Source organism: Mesoplodon densirostris, chromosome 16 (genome assembly GCF_025265405.1).
Source record: "Mesoplodon densirostris isolate mMesDen1 chromosome 16, mMesDen1 primary haplotype, whole genome shotgun sequence".
Lineage (NCBI taxonomy): Eukaryota > Metazoa > Chordata > Mammalia > Artiodactyla > Ziphiidae > Mesoplodon > Mesoplodon densirostris.
Window position 1 is genome coordinate 72715235 of NC_082676.1, and position 22391 is coordinate 72737625.

Consider the following 22391-nt stretch of genomic DNA (forward strand, 5'->3'; position numbering starts at 1 on the left):
ATTAACGATGTTGAGCATCTTTTCATGTGCCTCTTGGCCATCTCTAAGTCTTCTTTGGAAAAATGCCTGTTCAAGTCCTCTGTTCATTTTTTGGATATTGAGTTGTACGAGTAAACTATTTTCTTCAGCAGACTTTATTTTTTAGAATAGTTGTAGGTTTACAACTATTGTTGTAAAAATTGCACAGAAAGTACAGAGTTCCCATATAGGTCCTCTTCCCTTCCCCCACCCCCAGTTCCCCCATTATTAGCATCTTGCATTAGCGTGATACATTTGTTGCAATTGATGGACCAAAATTGATACATTGTTATTAAAACCCATAGTTACATTAGGATTCACTCTTTTTGTTGTATAGTTTCGTGGGATTTGACAGATGCATGATTTCATGTCCACTCTTACAGTATCATACAGTATGGTTTCACTGCCCTGTGCTCTACTTATATGAATTATTTTAAAACCCATTAAAAAAAATTTTTTTTAGCTGCGTTGGGTCTTCGTTGCTGTGCGCAGGCTTTCTCTATTTGCAGCGACCGTTGTGGTGTGCAGGGTTCTCATTGCGGTGGCTTCTCTTGTAGAGCACAGGCTCTAGGTGCGTGGGCTTCAGTACTTGTGGCGCATGGGCTTAGTAGTTGTGGCTTGCGGGCTCCAGAGCGCAGGCTCAGTAGTTGTGGCACACAGGTTTAGTTGCTCCGCAGCAGGTGGGATCTTCCTGGACCAGGGCTCGAACTCGTGTCCCCTGCATTGGCAGGCGGACTCTCAACCACTGTGCCACCAGGGAAGCCCCTTAAAACCCATTTTTAAAGATCACTTATATTTTGATTTATTGCTTTTCAACCAGGAACTATCTTTATGGGTTTGAGTTTAATAAAAATGAGTCTTGGGAATTCCCTGGTGGTCCAGTAGTTAGGACTCAGTGTTTTCACTGCTGTGGGCCCGGGTTCGAGCCCTGATCAGGGAACTAAGATCCTGCAAGCTGCACGGCGTGGCAAAAAATAAAATAAAAAATTTTTAGAAATGAGTATCTCACCATGTACAAAGTAGAAAAAAGCAGCAAGGGATAATTAGCCCCCAAAATGATATTAACAAATATGGATATGCTTTCAGAAAAACTTTATTGCATTTCAACAAATTTATCTAAAAATTGCAAATAACCCATCTATCAGTATTGGCCTAGAAATGAGCTTGCTTTCATTGTCGTTTTAACACAGTCGTTCTAAATCTGGAAAATTAACTTCTTTTCCATTTTGGCCCCTACAGGAAAAGAAAGGTTGAAACATGTATGTACCCATCCCACTCCTGTACTTCCCCAGAAAGATCTGTCTTAGATACCTATGTAAGAATATCCAGGGAGTTCCCTGGTGGTCTAGTGGTTAGGATTTGGTGCTTTCACTGCCGTGGCCTGGGTCGGGAAACTGAAATCCCACAAGCCATGCGGTGTGGCCAAAATAAAAAAAGTAAATTAATTAAAAAAAAAAGGATAACCATGTATAGCTGATAAAAGTGGATATAGCACAGCTGGATTGTCTATATATAAGGAGCTATGATGATATATTCCTAATGTCACAGGTCAGGATAATGTTCAGGCAGTGCCGCCCTGTAATAAGTCTCACAACACTACAGAGGTATCTTAGAGTTAATTACCTGTCTTATTTTCATTTCTATTGTGGGAGTTCCATGAAAACAGGTATGGTACCTTTTCTTATACCTTTTCTTATTTTTATCCCATGATAAATCCCATGACAAAAATAAGAAGAGGCGTAAGCATTCAGTATACTTGGTTAAACATCTGTGGTATGCCTTAAAAAGAGATGAGGATTAGAAGAATTACTGCAGAGTGTTTGGGGTTTGTACCATACTGTGCAACATTGCTGGTCTCAAACTATAATATATATTAGTTTTTCTTATTTACTATGTTAATACATTTTTAGGAGCACTATTTCTCCTATAGTTTTGATGAGGACTTTCCTAATCTCTATCTTTTAAAAGACATGAATGGAGAGTACAGAGGCAGAGGATTTGGACGGGGAAGATTTCAAAGCTGGAAAAGAGGAAGAGGTGGTGGGAGCTTCTCAGGAAAATGGAGAGAACTAGAGCATAGACGTGACCTGAATAAAGCCACAGGAAAACATCCTGGTAGGGGAGACCAACGATAGTGCAATTTTTTTTTTTCCTTCGTGAAGGAATCTGTTCATGCCTGTCATGAAAAGCAGTTTAACTCAAATTTGTCTGTCTTTTATTTGACATTACCCTTAAGGTAATATTTGGATGTTCATATCCAAAATTCTTACTGAAATCTGTAACTTAGATATTCTGTTAATAACATGTCAGGGTCTCGTTGTTATAAGGAGAAGCAAATAGGAAAAAAAATGTTCTGTTTCTATTAACCTAGTATTCTGTTTTTGTGGTTTTGTTTGTTTGTTTTTTCAGAACAAACTCCACAGTCTTTGCTACTACAATCAACGTTGGATCAATTCATACCATATAAAGGCTGGAAGCTTTACGTGTCAGAAGGTAGAGTTAAAAGTGCAAAAAGTACCATAAGTCTTATTTTCTTTAACTTTTTTTGGATGCTACATCTCATATTACTGTTCATTTGGCATATATATATATATATATATATATATATATATATATATATATATATATACACCTTTGAGGGTCACCCCACAAAGCTGTGCTTGGACCTCTGAAGGATATCTTTCAGAGCTGTCCTCAGACCACCGAGGCGAATTAAGCAGGTTGCTGCTGGTAATTCTGGCAGGAGAGTGGCATGGTTGGTGCTTAGAGCTGGAGGCTAGAACTGTAGCTATCCTCTGTAGCTGGAGAGATACTGAAAAGAATTGGAAACAAGAATAAATTCCTTCCTTCCTGCCACCTGCCAGTCTCTAAAGTTGCCTCTAATTGTCAGAATCTTACAGGAGTCTGGGAAATTCCTTATGCAGATCTTGATTGAAGAATCACAAAACTGAACATAGAAGAGTAGGCTTGGAATCAAGAGACAACAGCCAACACAGTTTGTGTAGAAACATAGTTCAGGAATCTCCTTTTTGTAATCCAGAACATCAGTTAACATCATACATCTGTCTGTATGGGTTTGGAGAATCATCTTTCCTGTGCTCTGATAATATCATATGCTTGTTATGAGATATGGGTTTTGTGTTTATGTATATCTGTGTTTTTTTTACCCTCTGGACTGTACTGCTTAAGGGCAAGGATCTTGCCCCATACCAGGCACTCAGTATTCATTCTGTGAATGAATGAAGTGCTTTACAAATGTTTTCTGTGTTGAAAGTCTGTTTTTCTCTGGTATATAGAAATGATATGTTTCATAGTTGATGTGTCTTTTGTTGCTTTAGGATTCATTAGCCACCAACACCCACAGTATTTCCCTAGCAGTTAGCTCAGGATACTAGAAGTGATCTTTGGACTGGTTCTAAAAATGGAGTTCACAAGTTGCCTTTGGCCAGTTGTACTTCCAAACTGCTTCATTGTACTGTTTCTCTGTGGGAGACCAATTCAAAAATGTTATAGAACTTTACAATGTGGAAGATAACTTTACAGTTTGGGGACCAGAGTCGGGTGGTAGTCTGCCTCTCCTGATCTCAGGAAGGGATTTGACAAATGGCTATTTGGACTAGTAGGATTTTCTTTGCAAAGAAATAAGAGTTAAAAATTTTTTTAAACCTCGACGTATTTTATTTATTTATTTTTTAACATTTTTATTGGGGTATAGTTGCTTTACAATGTTGTGTTCGTTTCTGCTGTATAACAGACTGAATCAGCTCTACGTATACATATATCCCCATATCCCCTCCCTCTTGCGTCTCCCTCCCACCCTCCCTATCCCACCCCCTCTAGGTGGTCACAGAGCATGGAGCTGATCTCCCTGTGGAGATCACAAGAACCCAAGCTATGCGGCTTGAGTTTTCGCTTTATTATGTAACTGTTTGAACTAGTAGATCTTACTCGGTGTCACAGCTCAATGTAAAGGTTTTCAGATATTGGTGCCTTTAGAGAGAGACACTTCCTATCTGCCTTTCAGATTATGCAGACCTAAACTTGTTTTAGAATCTTATGTTTACATTCTATACCAGCTCTTATCTAAATGTAATCAGAATATACAGCAATTAGAAGTCATCTACCATGTATATAGTGTTTCTTCTGTCTCATGAAAAATATGCTTGTACGTGTGTAATTTTTATTAGCGCTGATGCCATATTTGTTGGATTAGTTTACAGCGACAGCTCTCCTTTTATTGAGAAGATTCAAGCATTTGAAAATTTTTTCACAAGGCATATTGATTTATACGATAAGGTAAGGTTCTTGCATAACAAAGCTACTAGTCCACCTTTATGTGTCATCTTATTGAAAATGTATTTGAGGTGCTAGTGATTGTGATTATAGACACTGGACTGCCTTGGAGTATGAGAGTATGAGAGTATTATTAATACCTACCACAAAGGGTTGTTAAGAGACATAAATAAGTTAATATATTTTAAATATTAGAACTGTGCTTGGCATAAAACTTATAGTACTTATTATCACCATATTTAAACAAAATTTTTAAATTAAATTAAATTTATTTTTTATATAGCAGCTTCTTACTAGTTATCTGTTTTATACATATTAGCGTATATATGTCAATCCCAATCTCCCAATTCATCCCACCGCCCACCACCACCACCTTCCCCCCTTGGTGTCCATATGTTTGTTCTCTACATCTGTGTCTCTATTTCTGCCCTGCAAACCAGTTCATCTGTACCATTTTTCTAGGTTCCACATGTATGCGTTAATATATGATATTTGTTTTTCTCCTTCTGACTTACTTTACTCTGTATGACAGTCTCTAAATTCATCCATGTCTCTACAAATGACCCAGTTTCGTTCCTTTTTATGGCTGAGTAATAATCCATTGTATATATATATACCACATCTTCTTTATCCATTCATCTGTCGGTGGGCATTTAGGTTGCTTCCATGACCTGGCTATTGTGAACAGTGCTGCAGTGAACATTGGGGTGCATGTGTCTTTTTGAATTATGGTTTTCTCTGGGCATAATGCCCAGTAGTGGGATTGCTGGGTCATATGGTAATTCTATTTTTAGCTTTTTAAGGAACCTCCATACTGTTCTCCATAGCGACTGTATCAATTTACAATCCCACCAGCAGTGCAAGAGGGTTCCCTTTTCTCCACACCCTCTCCAGCATTTGTTGTCTGTAGATTTTCTGATGATGCCCATTCTGACTGGTGTCAGGTGATACCTCATTGTAGTTTTGATTTGCATTTCTCTAATAATTAGTGATGTTGAGCAGCTTTTCATGTGCTTCTTGCCCATCTGTATGTCTTCTTTGGAGAAATGTCTATTTAGGTCTTATACCCATTTTTTGATTGGGTTTGTTTTTTTAATATTGAGCTGCATGAGCTGATATTATCACTATATTAACATTATATGCTTTCTCAAAGTATGTGATTGAATGCTCATATATGGTAAAAAAGCAATCATTATTTTCATACCTTAATATTTTATAGGATGAAATAGAAAGAAAGGGAAGTATTTTGGTGGATTTTAAAGAACTGACAAAAGATGACGAAATAGCTAAGTTGATACCAGATATAGCAAATGAATTAAGGGATACACCTGACAAAACCCTGGCTTGCATGGGTCTGGCAGTACATCAGGTAAGTGTTGATTTTGTGAGACTTTTGTCAGAATTTTAAAGGAAGATTTCACAGTAACAGTATCTTCTCTAAAAGATTCTTAGTTTCTACCAACAGACCTTTGCTAGAACTGAAAGGTTGCTATCCTGTCAGAGGAAGACTTCATAGGCGTGGTGGGGTTTAGGGTGTGTCTTAAAGTGGTACTGAGGACTGGACGTAGAGCAGAGGAGGTCAGGGTATCCAGGTGAGGGTTCATTACAAAGATTCGCTGCAAATATGTATACACTGCTAGGGACCCAAGGCTGGAAACCTTGGCTGTTGTCTTCAGACTCCTCTTACTCATCAGTTCTTTTTTTTTTATTATTAGTTAATTAATTAATTTATTTTTAGCTGTGTTGGGTCTTCTATGCTGCGTGCGGGCTTTCTCTAGTTGCGGTGAGCAGGGGCAACTCTTCATTGCAGTGCATGAACTTCTCACTGCGGTGGCTTCTCTATTGCGGAGCACAGGCTCTAGGCGCACGGGCTTCAGTAGTTGTGGTGCACGGGCTCAGTACTTGTGGCTCACAGGCTCTAGAGCGCAGGTTCAGTAGTTGTGGCGCACAGGCTTAGTTGCTCCGCGGCGTGTGGGATCTTCCCGGACCAGGGCTCGAACCTGTGTCCCCTGCGTTGGCAGGTGGATTTTTAACCACTGAGCCACCAGGGAAGTCCTTCTCATTAGTTCTTCATGTCTAAATTACCACATCCTTTCACTTCTATTTCTAAAATATCTCTTAAATCCGCCTCTTTTCCATCCTTACAGCCTCTGTCATAGGATTTCATTATCTTTCCTTAACTGTTGCCATACGTGGTAAAACACGATTTGTCCTTGGAAACTGTGGTGACTCTTTCCTGCCAAATGATATCCAAACCCTTTGTGTGGCACTGAAAGCCTTCCATAACCTGGTTCAACTTCCTCTCCCTGCTCTCCTTCATTCACTGCCATCCAGCTAAACTAAGCTCCCTCTAGGATTCTTACATGTGCTGTCCATTTGGCATAGAATGCCCCTTGCCTCACATGTCCAAATGTCTTGGGCCTAACTCATTTGTCACTCTGAAACCTTTCTCATGACCCCTTTTCAAAACTCACATGGTTTTTTTGTCTGTAAATCTTTATGGTAGCAATTATAGCTGCATATTTGCATCTCATTTTTTCAGACTGGCAGCATACTGCTTTGTACACAAGTAGATGTCAAATGCCAAGGAAGTAGATATTGGTTATTTCAAAAGTCATCTTTATTTTCCTTATCTTAATCACTGAATTTGGAGAAGTAGAAAATATTTTTTCTCCAGAATCCATCCAGAATAGCTTTGGGGGGCTACTGTAAGGACTTTTAATACTAGGTTTAGTTGAGACAGAAGGTAGCAGACAGGGATGCTGGAGTTTTCCAGCCCAAGGACAGCAAAACCCCAGGTAAAACATAATCCACTATAAAATAAGTAATCATAATTAAATATCAGAATTTTAAAGGGCAATTAGAGTTCTGTTAATATGCTCTTCTGAACTGTTTATATTCTTAACTTCATATTCTCTATAAAAGAGTTCTGGGGCTTCCCTGGTGGCGCAGTGGTTGAGAGTCCGCCTGCCGATGCAGGGGACACGGGTTCGTGCACCGGTCTGGGAGGATCCCACATGCCGCGGAGCGGCTGGGCCCGTGAGCCATGGCCGCTGAGCCTGCACGTCCGGAGCCTGTGCTCCGCAACGGGAGAGGCCACAGCAGTGAGAGGCCCGTGTACCGCAAAAAAAAAAAAGAAAAAAAAAAGAAAAAAAAAAAAGAGTTCTGCTTCAAGAGGATATCTTGTTTTCAAACTTTTGAGTAAATGTCTGTCTTGTTTAGGTGTTAACTAAGGATCTTGAAAGGCATGCAGCTGAGTTACAAGCCCAAGAAGGATTGTCTAGAAATGGGGAAACAATGGTAAATGTGCCACACATTCATACAAGGTGAGGAATTTGCTGGTATTGAAGTATTATTCAGAAACAGGCATTAAAGACTATTTAAGAGTGAGAACCTCATTTTATAAACCCAAAGAAATCAGTAAAAAGCATATGAGTTTCTTGCTAACTCATTGGTCATCACACCCAAGTGAACCTGCTGAATTTGAAGAGATCATGATAGAAATAAGCTTTTTCTGCTTAAATAAGTTGATTTGTGAACCTTCAAATTTTTGTAAGCATTGATTTTGGATGTATGCTTATCAAGACCCTGCTATTTACATTTAATAATCCATGTGATACACTAAGTGGTGTGATTAACTTTTGTTAAAATTATTAGATTTCTATTAAACACAGAGAACAAATGGAATTTTTCTTGAATTCAATTTTTTATTGTATTATAAGATTTTAAATTCTCATTAGAAGGGATGAATAAGGTAATCATCAAGGTTGTTTGTTTGTTTGTTTTTTTCCTTAGAATTTAAAAAAGACATTTCCTAACATTTCTTGAAAAAGAAGTTGGAGACTCAGAAGTTGCTGAATCTGAGACTTTCCTTTTGGCATTATTTTTTTCCTTTTTCCCTAGAGAACAGCCAATGAGACAAGAGGAAAAGGGAAGATTTAACTTTTTTTTAATTTTTAAGAATGATTTAATACTTGTAAAATTCCTGATATATATGGGGGTGATATGGTTTGAGAATTCCATAATTGCTTCTAAAAGGGACTTGTGAAAATTCAGACAACCTCAACTTTCTGCTCATTGTAAATGTATAGATAAATATGTTCCTGTTTTTGTTTCTAGGGTATACAACTACGAGCCCTTAACACAGCTCAAGAATGTCCGAGCAAATTACTATGGAAAATACATTGCTCTGAGAGGGACAGTTGTTCGCGTCAGTAATATAAAGCCTCTTTGTACCAAGATGGCTTTTCTTTGTGCTGCATGTGGAGAAATTCAGAGTTTTTCTCTTCCAGATGGAAAATATAATCTTCCCACAAAGGTGATACCATGTTCTTTAACTACTTCTTTCTTTATCTTGGTAAAGAAGGCAAATCAATTTACAGAAAACATTTCCCAGTGTTTCTAAATGCAGAGCTTATTTTTATTGTTTATTTTCAGTTTTTAAATTATAAAATACTTCAGGGTACAGAAAATAAAGAAACGAAACATCTCTACCCACCCCTCAGAATTTACATTTTGCCAGCTCCAGCTGTATCTTGAAAGAGATAAAGCATTACTGGTACAGCTTTTGTCTCTTTTTTACTCCTTGCTTGTACCATTCCCAGAGACAGTCATTATCCTGAAGTTAATTTGTATTCTTTCCGTTCATATTTTTATATTTTGACTTAATAGGTACACATATTGTTTTCTTTCCTTTATTCTGCTGTTGGAAAGTGATGCATTCCTTTTTAAATTTTTTTTTTAATTATAAATTTTAAAACTATAGAAAAGTGTAGAGAATAATGTAACTAATATCTGTGTACTACCATTATGAGTTGGCAAATCTTTAGCTAATTTTTTTACAAAAAATATTAAGTGTTATAAAGGTAAAGTCTCTGTTTCCCTCCTCAGTTCCATTAACTTTGTTCCACCCCTAGAGCCACTATTCTGAAATCAGCATGAATTCCTCAAGTCTGCATTTTCATATTTGACTATATATGTAGGATTTGTTTTGTTTACGTAAATGATACACTGAATGTAACAAATTACAGCTTTTTTTCATTTGGTTATTTTGGAGTTGTACCTGTCTTAATATCTAATTATATCTAATTAGATATAATTATATCTAATTCTTTCTAGATATAATTATATCTAATTCTTATATCTAATTCTTTCATTTATTGTGTGGAGTAAATGAATAGCCACTGTTTATCCATGCTCTTGGCAGACATTGTGCTGTTTCCAGTTTTTCACAATTTCAAATAATGCTGCAGAGAACATTCTTGTACATGTCTCCTTAGCAGAGGAATTTCTCGGTTATATGCTATGCTTATTTTTAACTTTTTTAGATGTTGCCAAAGTACTTTTCAGAATGTTGGTCCCAACTTACACCCCTGCTGGTGGTGTTAAGTGATTACCATTTCCCCGTATTTTCATTTACACTTGGTATTGTTAGGTTTTTAAATTTTTGCCACACTGATGGGTGTAAAATGGTATTTCATTTTTAATATGAATTTCTGTGATTTCTGTTATGTTTGAGCAACTTTTCACATCTTTATTGGCCATTCAGTTTCTTTCTTTATTGAATTTTCTGTTCATTTTTCTGTTTTTACTATTGATAGGAGTTCTTTATGAATTCTAGATACTGAGCATTGATTTCTTACATTATAGATATTTTCTCCCAGTCTTTAGTTTATCTTTTAACTTTGTGGTACATGTTTTAGAGTTTTATCAATACATTTTGACATGGTTAAATTGATCAGTCTTTTTCCTATGACTTTTACATTTTCTGCATGGCTTAAGAAGGCATTCCTCACTCACTCATTATAAACATCTCTCTTACATTTTCTTCCAATACTTATAAGTCTTGTTTTTTCTATTTAGATCTTTCGTCCATCTGAAATTTAATTTTGTGAATGGCATAAAGCTAAGGATCTAATTTTATTCTTTTAGGTGGAAAGCCAGTTGTCGCCATTTATTAATTAAGCCCTCTGTTTCTACTGATGTGTAATACATCATCTGTAGTACACTGTGCTCCCATAGACATGTGAGTCTGTTTTATTTCACTGGTCCTGTACCAGGTCTACACAATCCTATTTACATTGACCTTATTAAAACTTCTGATAAGGTAGGAAGACTTGCCATACCGATTCCTCTTTTCCAGAGTTGCCTTTATCATCCTTAGACTTTAATAAGTTTAACATTTATTACATTTTTACTCAGATTGAAATTCCTAAGGCTTCCTTCTCTTGTAGGAAGAACAGAGTAGGTTAGATTCAGCCATTGGTTCTGAATAATCAATGGTGTTGGTAAATGGGTGTCACCTACTATTTGGGCTTAAGATTCAGGACTGCCTTTAGGTCAGAGAGGCCAGATTTTATGTCAAGGTGTTTCCATGCCCTCTAATACAGTAGGTAGTAATGCTGACTTCATTACTCGTGTCTGAACTTCAGTGAATCAAAGTGATAAGAAAGACAGTTGTTCCAGCTGATCTCTGTTCCAGTCACTATTGCTGCATAACTAATCACCCTACAGCATAGTGGCGCAAAATAACAACAATCATTTTATTATTTCACATGGTGTCTGTGGGTCAGGAGTTTGGAAGAACTGGTTGGCTGGGTACTTCTGGCTCTTGGTCTCTTATGGAGCTGGAATAGCAAGCGACTGGACTGACTGGGCACTGGCCAGCATCTCTCCTCCACGTTGTCTTTCTGTGTGGGCTGGTTTTGGCTTCTTGCACACAGTATGGCAGCTCAGGACACTCATTCTGCTCACATGAATGCCAATAGCTTCAAGAGACAGAGGTCCAGCTGACAGGCAGAAATGGCTTTGCCTCTTTCGAAGCAGCCTCAGAGGTCAGGCAGCATTACTTCTGTCACAGTCGGTTGGTTACAAAGTGAGTCACAAGCCTGTCCACGTCCCAGGAGGGGGAAATCAGACTCCAGCTCTTTATAGGGGAGTGGCAAGGTTCTAGAAAGGTTTGAAGGGTGATACTATTACAACCGTATTTGGAAAACACAGTCTGCCACAGTCTCTGTATTTATAAATGCATCTTGAGGTACAAACAGCAAACAAATGATTTACGAAAACTTGAACACAACTGACTTACATGTTGAGGACTGCCTGTGTGGTACAATAAATATTATACTATACAAACAGTGCAAAAGGAGGTTAGATAGGAGAGTTGGGGATTAAAGAAGACCCAGGAAAGGCTTTTGAAAAGGGGAGGATTGGGGCTGGGTATGTGGGACTGGATACAAGGGGATGCTCAAGGACCGGGAGACTACTTGGGCACAAAGGAAGGAATAAGTGCTTGGTGTGACAGGTGTGTAAAGAGACTTGCATACCCACAGCAGAAAGAATAAGAGCAGTCATCAAGATGGACCAGCTGAAAAAGTGCCTCAAAAACAAAATCAATACAGAAGAAAATAGAAAGTCACTGCAGCTTTTAGTTCATCTTACTTTAATACCATTCTGGGACCAACTTTTAAACCAATACTAAATGAAGCATTTTAACTTGAATTTTCCTGAGATATGATTGTAGTTTATCAAAATTTAAATGCGAATTAATCTTGTTGCAGTGTCCTGTACCTGCATGTCGAGGGAAGTCATTTACTGCTCTCCGAAGCTCTCCTCTCACAGTTACGATGGACTGGCAGTCAATCAAGTAAGCAATCAGACTATTAAATAAAAGGCAGGTTTTAGAGCCCTCATACTGCCAATAAATCAGTATTCCTGTATTACACTTTGATTCTTATCTGTAGATTGTGATAAGGTTTACTTGGTGCAGAGTTATGTGTTGGAGTGATAATTGTCTTTATTTGAGATTTGTTTTCTATCAGATTCCAGAAAGGATTTAATGTACAAGTATTATGTCCTTTTGCTATTGAGAAATCATTTTATATCTCATTTATGTGACTCATTGAATTGGATGTATATATAAGCAAAGCTGTATGTTTCATTCCATAATGTGATATCCTAGAAATAATATTGTTTTGAAGTTTTAAAACAGAGAATCCCTTAGAAATAGATATGTTTCATTTTATGTTCACAGTATCCATGAAGCATTTTCTATAGGTGATTAAAAAAAACTTTTTTTTTAAGTTGGATAGTTTTCTCTATGTGTGTATATTTTTAACAATTTATTCCATTTTTTTCTGGCTGTAGTCCCATAACTCATCCCTAAATATAAAATAATGGGTAGTTTTGAAGTCAGGGTGCTATCCAGGAAACTTGGCTGAAACAGATGGTCTTTAAAAACTAAGAACATAGGGGAAAAGTGAAGTAGATTGCTACCAAACCCTGTCCTAGCTTGACCTAATGCCCTATAAAAACCAAGACCAATATATACAGTAATTAACTGTGCACTATGCTGAGATCTTTACAGACACTCCATTTTATAACAGATGACATGTTTAAAACTCTTGAGTGTGATCCTGTGGGGGAGCCTGGTTTCCAGCCCATGTCTATAGCACTTTCACCACTGAAGGGGGTGATGAGGTCCTCAAAGGTGCTCTAAGGTTCACAGTACATGCATAGAAAATTCAGAGTGATTTAATTATTTGAACAAAATCTCTTTGTTTTCAGGTAAAAATAGACTAAAAATAGGCTTAAATATTTTAACTGGATTAGAATGATAATCTCCTAATATTAGGAAATCAAACTTAGGGGGGTAGATTATTGAGAAAAGGAGGACATTTAAGTGCTTTTCTTGAGTTTTTAAAAGTAAGGTATTGTTCCGGTTCATTTTAAATGAGTTAGTTATAGTAAAACTTCGTTAATGCAATATTAGCTTACATAATTAATTGTTTTATTCTATTGCTATATAGGTATATAAAATGATTTTTTGCCCGACAAGAAAGGCCTCCTTCCGGCCATATACAGTAAACTCAGTTTCAATTTTTTCTGAGCCTTAGCTTGGATGGCCATAAGGAATTAAGTTATTGTTTCTCAACTAGTGCATTGAAATGTTTGGATGAGTGAAGGTGACAGCTTTATTGTGTATATCAGAATCGAAGCCTTACAGTTGCAGCAGTCCCAGTTCTAGAAGTTCATCTGATGAAGACAGTCACAACATGTGCAGAAATAGCTTGCTGAAAGTATGTTTTCACAGTGTTGATAACCAAAAATGGAGAATAACCTAAACATCTGAAGAAAATATTATAAAAAGGATGGTACTATGAATTATTGTGTAGCCACTAATTATGATGATGTAGGAGAGTGTTTTGAATTGACATCCAAAAATGTTTACAATGAATTTAGTGATAAAGCAGGTCACAGAATGTTCTCTACTGTACAATAGTGACTTTATTCAAAAAAAAAACAAACACTGGTAAATACAAAAACATGTTGAGGGTATACTGTCTGGGAGGTAAGATGAAAGTCATTGTTATTTTTTTCTTTCTGTTTATCTGTGTTTTTAAATTTTTACAAAGGTGACACATAGAAATATGTGTTCTTTTAATAAGAAAAGTCTAGGGCTTCCCTGGTGGCGCAGTGGTTGAGAGTCCGCCTGCCGATGCAGGGGCCACAGGTTCGTGCCCCGGTCCGGGAAGATCCCACATGCTGCGGAGCGGCTGGGCCCGTGAGCCATGGCCACTGAGCCTGCATGTCCGGAGCCTGTGCTCCGCAACGGGAGAGGCCACAACAGTGAGAGGCCCGCGTACCGAAAAAAAAAAAAAAAAAAAAAAGAAGAAAAGTCTACAAATATACTGTTTTTCTTTTTTTTTTGGCTGCTTTGGGTCTTTGTTGCTGCGTGCGGGCTTTCTCTAGTTCTGGTGAGTGGGGGCTTCTCTTTGTTGCAGTGTGCCGGCTTCTTATTGCGGTGTCTTGTCTTGTTGTGGAGCACGGGCTCTAGGCATGCGGGCTCAGTAGCTGTGGCTCGCAGGCTCTAGAGCGCAGGCTCAGTAGTTGTGGTGCACGGGCTTAGTTGCTCCACGGCATGTGGGATCTTCCCGGACCAGGGATCGAACCCGTGTCCCCTGCATTGGCAGGTGGATTCTTAACCACTGCGCCACCAGGGAAGTCCCTAAAAATATACTTTTTTAAAGCAAGGTGATCTTGGCATGTTGTGACACCCTGACACTTCTCATTGCAGTTCGCCAGTGTTTAAATGTGCATTGAGGGTGAAAGTAGTGGGTAACCATGGAGCAGGGTTTGTGCTTCCATTAATCATTTAAGTGATTAAATTAAAAAGTTTTAAAGTAATGTGTATGTTTTTAAAAACTCAATCAGCATAGAAGGGCACAGTTCCCACAACTTCTTGTTGCCTTGTACATAATTCTAGATAACATTCTTATGTCTCTTCCTTCACTTTACTTATCCGCTCTGTGAGCTGAGCATGTTAGAGACATGGTACCTGCCGTCCCTTCTCCCCTTCCACCTTTTCTCAGTATGATGTTGCTTTTAAATTGTCAAGGTTTACTTCTGTTTTCTAATGAGAATTATCTTCCATGTTTTATTCATAGGTCATATCTAATGAAACCAACAAACAGCACTTACATGTTTATGATAATGTAAATATTGTTCAACAAAGAATCAAGTCAGGTGATCAGATGCCAAGAGAAAGAAGTGTAATTTGTGTCACTGGGTTGTTCTGTTTTGTTGGGCTTTTTTGCCCCTTAAAGGAAAATGATCCAAGCATCAAAATCCAAAAGGATTCTTTTCTTATACTCCACTGAATTATCCCATATTTTAACATGCTTCGTATTTGGACTATAGCTTTGTTGTTTAGCACTCTTCCTACTCTTCGTAATCTTTTTATCCATGGTGTTCTGAAAACGCCTGAGTCTATCTAATCGTGTCTTCATCCTGCTTGATACTGATTGGCCCTTTTCTTCTAGAGTTGTCTTCAACTCTAGAATATCTATTTTCTATTTTCTCTCTTTGGGCTTCTTATCAGGTGTATCCATTCAATTGTTTGTCCTTCACCCTTTGTTTTCTTCATGCTCTTTTCTAGATTTCTTTGGCTTTTGCTTGTATCCCTTCTGTGTTTGATTTTTATATACATATCTTTAATTTTTCTGATCTCACACTTGTTTTCCAATAGTTTCTTTTTCATAGCAGCTCATTCTTGTTTTATGATAGTAACATTTTCTCAGAAACTCTTAAGCAGTTTTTTCTTTGTTTTTAATGCTTTTCTCCTTCTTTAATTATTGCCATTTCATCCTCAAATATCTGATGAGGAATGAGAAATTATTTGGAGTAGGTAAGATAGGTTTCCTTTGCTATTTTTTAGGTAGGAGTTTTTCTTCAAAAAGCCTCATCCCTAGATAGAGGGTAGGGTTTTGACGACCAGATCTTGCTTTATGAATGTGTTTTTGAATTTGGCTTGGGCTCCTCAAATGCCAGAATGAGGAGGCTTATGCTGGAGCTCTGATATCCTCTCTGGACACCTTAGTTCCCCTCATAGAGTAGATGCCTCTGTTTCCTTAAAACAGTGCTCTGGTTTTTGCCAGGTGGGGAAGCCTGATGGCTTTCCTGGGATGCTCTCCTTCTTCTTCTACCCACCTATGCACCCACCTTCCGAATAATTTCTGAACAGCTCTTCTGCGACTTGTCTTTCAGTTGATTATCCTGTTTTGTTTCAGCCATCTGCTCCCACTCGCCATTCCTGCCACCTCCAACTTAGAAGCCTCTCTAGGGCTGAGAACATTGGCTCCCACTTCTCTTGTACCCTTGTAAATTTTTCCTGTGTGTATTCTGGAATTCATTTGATTTTATCCATCAATACTTTCCAATTTGCTGTTTTATAAAGTTTCATTAATATCTCTTATTTGTTGACGGCACCTCTGCATGCCCCAAAACTTCTCTTCACTCTTTTAGTGACTGTTATTTTGGTGGACACTTTAGAGGGAAGGTAGGCAAATGCATGCGCCCATTCTGCCATCTTTTTTTAAAAAATATATTTATGTATTTATTTGGCTGTGCTGGGTCTTAGTTGCGGTATGCGAACTCTTAGTTGCAGCATGTGGGACCTAGTTCCCTGACCAGGGATCGAACCCAGCCCCCCTGCATTGCGAGCGCGGAGTCTTAGCCACTGGACCACCAGGGAAGTCCCTCTGCTATCTTTAATTGGAAATGGCTGAAGTAGTTTTAGATATACCATTGAACCTTTTCTTTTTTTTTTTTAACTAACTGCCCTTTATCTAGCTCAGCACCATGTGGACCGTGAATAGTTAATATGTTGACAAAATAACCCAAAGTCAGTGTATGTACTGACTGAAAATTGTTTAACTTTTTAGAATCCAGGAGTTGATGTCTGATGATCAGCGAGAAGCAGGTCGGATTCCACGAACAATAGAATGTGAGCTTGTTCACGATCTTGTGGATAGCTGTGTCCCAGGAGACACAGTGACTATCACTGGAGTTGTCAAAGTCTCAAATGCTGAGGAAGGTGTGGTATAACTTTCCTCAATTCTGTTGTCGCTCAGTAGTTTGTCAGCATTCATCTTTTCCGTTTTTAAGATACTTCTGAATTTCCATTAATTTAAAGAACTTGATTCTTATATAGGTGAAACTTTTCCTCTAAAATAAAAGTTTATTTATAGCTCACCATGCCTTTCTTTTACAGTCTACTTCAGTCTTTGTAGGAAAATGAAAATACCAATTATTGTGTATCATACTTTGAAATTTACAGGTTCTCGAAATAAGAATGACAAATGCATGTTCCTTTTGTACATTGAAGCAAATTCTGTTAGCAATAGCAAAGGACAGAAAACAAAGGCTTCCGAGGATGGGTGTAAGCATGGAACGTTGATGGAGTTCTCACTTAAGGACCTTTATGCCATCCAGGAGATTCAATCTGAAGAAAACCTGTTTAAACTCATTGTCAAGTATGTATGAGGTTATCTCAAGTTTTATTTTATCATGTGCATGTTGGGGGTGCTCTTGGCTACCAGTAACTGAAAACTCGTCAAAATGTTGGCAAATTACAATTCATTAGACATCTTTAGACCTGTGCAGCCAAGTCATTGAAAGAAGGAGACTTAAAGGGTGAACTGCGTACATAATATTTAAAGAAGGGATAAAATTTCATTTTTTCAGTTCAATTCAAAGAATCAGAATAAATAAGGCCATATATGAATATATGAAGTATTATGTTGAATATAAAGAAGTATTTTACATTTGTCAATTGTATAGATAGGAATAAACAAAAAGGACAGGGTGGAAGAGGTATAATCCAGCTAATCACCCATCTTTGTACAGCCCGTAAGCTGAGTGGTTTTTACATTTTTTCATAGCTGAAAAAAATTAAAAGAATATTTCATGACACATAAAACTACATGAAGTTCAAATTTTGCTATCCATAAGTAAACTTTTATTGGAACACAGCCACACTTGTCCATTTACATAGTGTCTGACTGCTTTTGAGCTACAGGGGCAGAGTTGAGTAGATGTGATAGAGAATGGCTCACAGATATTTATGTGTCTACCTTTACAGATAAGTTTGCTGATCTCTAGTTGAAACAATAAGGAAAATTTACTATATCACACAGTCTGGTTACTCAACGGAAGAGTCATGGGGACAGTGAATTACAGAGTCATTTCAACTACTTGTATGTAGGGGGTTGTTTGTTTACTTTTAAAAAGCAAGAAATAGATAGATTCACATCGAAGTCACTTACTATTGATAAGTATTTCAGAATATTTTTTTATTTCCATGTTACTGTCCTGCAGTAGAGAAGAAGCAGTGTAGAGGCGTTTTTGCTTTAGTGATGACGAGCCTCTTCTAGAAGATAAACCTGAGTTAGAATCTTGCTTCAGCCACTTCCAATATGATCTGGGGCATGTTAATTTCTCCTTCATTTTTACCTTCTTAAAGTAGAAATAACAATACCTTCCTCAGAATGTTGTTCTGAAGATTAAATGAGATTTCATGATGTACTTAACGTATTTAACACAATGTGCTGTTATTTTGAAATATTTTGACAAATTTTTGGATAATTTTGAAGAAATAGGAGAAAATGAGAGAGACCGAATAGTAGCTGTGCCAAACAGAGGTAAAGAACTGAGGTTTTGAAGTGCATTGTATTAGAAAAATTGATCTTGTCACGCTTTTCTCTTCACCTAGGCTTTGGGCTGTAGGAGAAGTTGGTCACTGTCCCTATCTAAGGGACAGCTTGTCACTGTTCCTATCTAAGTGCCTAAAACTACTCCTAACTAAGGCAGTGACACTGTCCCTAGCTAAGGGCTTGTCACTGGCCCTAACTAAGAGCCTAAAACGACTCTTTTTTCCTTTAATATGTTAATTAGAAAGCTGGGAAAAGTATAGAGTTCCTCAGGGGTTCTTTGTCTTTAAACCCTCAGAGATGTCCTTTGAATAGATGGCCCTCCAAACCTAGGATGAGCTAGGGTGGTGATGTGATCTGGTAATAAATGTTGGAGTGGTGAGTGGTCTGTAGCAGGTGACCAAGGAACACCCTGGTTGAGGACCAAAACACCTCTTTGATTGGTACCTCTTACCAGTTATAAATAAAAATGAACATTTGCAGTGGTCCTTCTTCTGTCTTAAGGAAGATAAGTTAGTATGAAAAACCTGGGTTTCCTTCCTACAGTTTGCTTTTACCTTTTAGTTCTAAGTTTGTGATTCCAACATCAAAACTTGAATTTTTCATGGTCCTCCATTTGTGAATCTTGCAGGGGTTGGCAAACTAGGCAGGCTGCTTGTTTTGGTAAATAAAGTTTTTATTAGAGCACAGCCCCACCCATTTATTTACAAATTATTCATTGTTGGCTTTGACAAAAGTTGGGTAGTTGTGACCCAGACAGTAAGACTGAAACTATTTACTTTCTGGCCTTTTAGGAAAAATGTTGTCAACCCTTGCTAGATTAACAAATTGAGGCCTATGAAAAGAGAATGGAGAAGACAATAGAAGGCTATTTCAGTTTAGGTTCCTTCAGAAGCAATGATTTGCATAAATGTAGTTTCTTTGGGAGGTGATCCCCAGAAATACTGGGAGGGGCATGAGGAAGTGAGACAGAGAGGGGAGGGCAGTTAGTGTATGGTACCTTAATGGAGGCTTAATAAGGGCTTAATCCTTCTGAGGCCTCTGGGACACTTGACTGTAGAGCTAGCCTCAGTATTTTTCCATCTAAGGGCCTAGATTTGGGGCTGCTCCTGAGAATATTAGACACCCGAGCACTTCTGGCCTGCCCAGCCTGCCTGCTGATGAGGCTTCTGCGGCCACAGAAAGCCCTTTGGCAGACAGGTGCAGGCGCTTGTTAAGAGGCCAGCAGTGATCATGCAGGAGCACGCTGAACAATGATTGCCAAGGGGAAGTGGCAGGACACCAACTTCTGTGTTGACATGTATTAACAGGGATAATGATTCACAGTTAACTCTGATTATATCTCTTCCTCCCTGTCCTTTTTGTTCCTGTTTATGTATTTGATAAATGGGAACTACTTCTTTATATTCAACATAATACTTTATATATTCATATATGGCCTTATTTATTCTGATTCTTTGAACTGAAAAAATGAAATTTTATCCCTTTATTATGTACTCAGTTGACCCTTTAGTCTCCTTCTTTCAGTGACTTGGCTGCACAGATCTAAAGATGTCTATTCATGTAAAATAGAATGTAATTCGGTATCCTAAAGCCTAAAAGTAGAAGACCATGATTATGATCTTTTTTTTTTTTTTTTTTTGTGGCGCTCCGTGTGGCATGAGGGATCTTCGTCACATGACCAGGGGTAGAACCCTCGCCCCCTACATTGGAAGCGCGGAGTCTTAACCACTGGACCGCTAGGGAAGTCCCTATGATGCATTTTAAAGGCTAGTAATATAAATGCTTTACAAGTGTCCTGTCTCCCTTACACAGGCACACTTTTTAAAACATTCTTCCCTTTATAGATTAACTAAGAATTTTGATAAATTTACTGTTAGAATAAAATTTCTTGAGTTGTTTGAGGAGATGTAAATTTTTTATTTTTTACTATTTTCTTTTGATGCTAAATAAAGCAAGTTAAGCAAATTGTAAAGTAGATCTTCTAGTGTATCACTGAAATGTAAGTTAGAATTTATAAGTCATATTCTGTTTTTCAGCTCGCTTTGCCCTGTCATTTTTGGTCATGAAGTAAGTATTTTACTTCATCTTTGCTCAAAATTACATAAATTTGGCAAAAATAGTATATAGAGATTTCACAAAAAATAGTCATTTCTGTTGGCCAGTTATTCATATTTTATTTTTATTTATTTATTTAAAGCAATTAAGTTTAGTATTTTTTTAATTAATTTTTTTTGGCTCCGTTGGGTCTTCATTGATGTGCATGGGCTTTTCTCCAATTGTGGTGAGCGGGGGCTACTCTTTGTTGCCGTGCGCAAGCTTCTCATTGCGGTGGCTTCTCCTGTTGCAGAGCATGGGCTCTAGGTGCGCTGACTTCAGTAGTTGTGGCACGTGGGCTCAGTAGTTGTTGCTTGCGGGCTCTGGAATGCAGGCTCAGTAGTTGTGGCGCACACGCTTAGTTGCTCCTTAGCCTGTGGGATCTTCCCGGACCAGGGTTCAAACCTGTGTCCCCTGCATTGGCAGGCGGATTCTTAACCACTGTGCCACCAAGGAGGTCCCTTATATTTTAATATGAATCATTATTCTCCATAAATGGATGATATGAGAGATAAACTACAGTCCCTTGTAAGACAGAGCTGCTTACCAATTAGAGTTAATAGAAATGGTCTTTTTTTAAAGTGACTCTGGACAGTGTAAATGTTAAAGCAGAAACTAACAAAGGTTTCTCAGTTTTGTGGAACGGAGTCAATGCCTGGCAAGGTATGTCTTCACTCAGTGACTTTTAAGATACCTGATTTTATATGCTTTCTAATTTAAGCTTTTTAATCATCTACATTAAAGAAGTTTATATTTTTAGACTTACTTTTCTTAGGAAAAGAAAAAAAACAAAGTTCAATCATGCTTTAAAAAAAAGAATCCACACACAAATTTTGTAAACATCAGAGGAGCACCCCTTTTGCTAGTCATCTTTATGTTTTTCTCACTTGTTTTTTGTTTTTTCTCTCTCTTCTTTCACATCTGAGCTTGTTAAAGCAGGTTTGGCGTTAGCACTCTTTGGAGGAAGCCAGAAATATGCAGATGACAAAAACAGAATTCCAATTCGAGGAGACCCACATGTCCTTATTGTTGGAGACCCAGGCTTAGGAAAGAGTCAGATGCTACAGGTAGGAAAATCAGACATTTAGTATTTGACCTTTTGCTTATAAAATGCATGAATAATTCACAAGTGAATTTTCTTAAAACATGCAGTGTTTGTGTTCCAGAGGGTATTATTTGTCACGTAGTGTGAGTGAGTTGGGGTTTGTGTGAGTAATATATAACTTGTATCTGGCCATCCTTTCAAATCGAGCCAGTCTCCTGTCACTCAGGCTGCACAAGCATGCTGCTCTGTTAAGATGTCAACTATTGTGAAATATTAACCATTTTCCTAACCCCCTTTTTTGTATCCAGCATTGCTTTGCTAGTCTTTGTTGTTGTGACCTCACCTATGAAAAGAATAGTTCAAGAAAGTAAAGCAGGGTAACCCGTTATCTCTTCATACAGCTACATAAACACTGTATTGGGCTTTAAGAATAGTCTGATAAAGGTAAGAGATCTGGCCTATCCACCTCCACTGCTTCTTTCTGAGTCTAAAACAAGGAAACTTCTATGACCAGTCTGTTGTTGGTCCCCAAGATGATTTTGGCTGTGCCAATCAGAGCCTAGTAGTTCTCCCCTCCAGGGCTTATGCTGGCCCTAGAAGATGCAGCTGGTTGGAGTGCTTCTGGTTTCCTTGGAGTGACACCTGGTAAGCCAGCAATGCATATCACTATCACCTTTGGAGCTTTTCGAAAATACCGTGGCCTTTCCCAGTATTAAGAATTAAGAATCTCTGGGTTAGGGTCCTAGCATCTACATGTTTATAAACACAGGTGATTCTGAAGTGCATCCAGGATTGAAAACTCTTGATCTCATTGTATTATAAACCTACTGTCCTTCATGTCAGAGTCATTATTTATTACCTATGGCTGAGTGTTAAATCAGTTATCATTTTAATTCCTAATCTGATATTTATTTAATCCTGTGTTTCCCAGTTTTGTTCATTTTGGCCAG

The 22391-nt window shown here is 38.0% G+C and overlaps 1 protein-coding gene across 2 annotated transcripts in view; it reads left to right on the plus strand.

The window, feature by feature from the left end:
- The window catches only part of MCM8 (minichromosome maintenance 8 homologous recombination repair factor), a 37444-nt gene that overhangs the window by 1348 nt on the left and 13705 nt on the right, over window positions 1-22391 (plus strand). For both annotated transcript variants that reach the window (XM_060078484.1, XM_060078485.1), the window contains exons 2-12: window positions 1987-2133; window positions 2428-2511; window positions 4232-4314; window positions 5531-5680; window positions 7534-7637; window positions 8431-8629; window positions 11871-11956; window positions 16533-16684; window positions 16928-17123; window positions 20339-20369; window positions 21323-21463. In XM_060078484.1, the coding sequence (XP_059934467.1) occupies window positions 1989-2133; window positions 2428-2511; window positions 4232-4314; window positions 5531-5680; window positions 7534-7637; window positions 8431-8629; window positions 11871-11956; window positions 16533-16684; window positions 16928-17123; window positions 20339-20369; window positions 21323-21463 (1371 nt within the window). In that variant the 5' untranslated portion in view covers window positions 1987-1988. The remainder of the gene's footprint in view (window positions 1-1986; window positions 2134-2427; window positions 2512-4231; window positions 4315-5530; window positions 5681-7533; window positions 7638-8430; window positions 8630-11870; window positions 11957-16532; window positions 16685-16927; window positions 17124-20338; window positions 20370-21322; window positions 21464-22391) is intronic.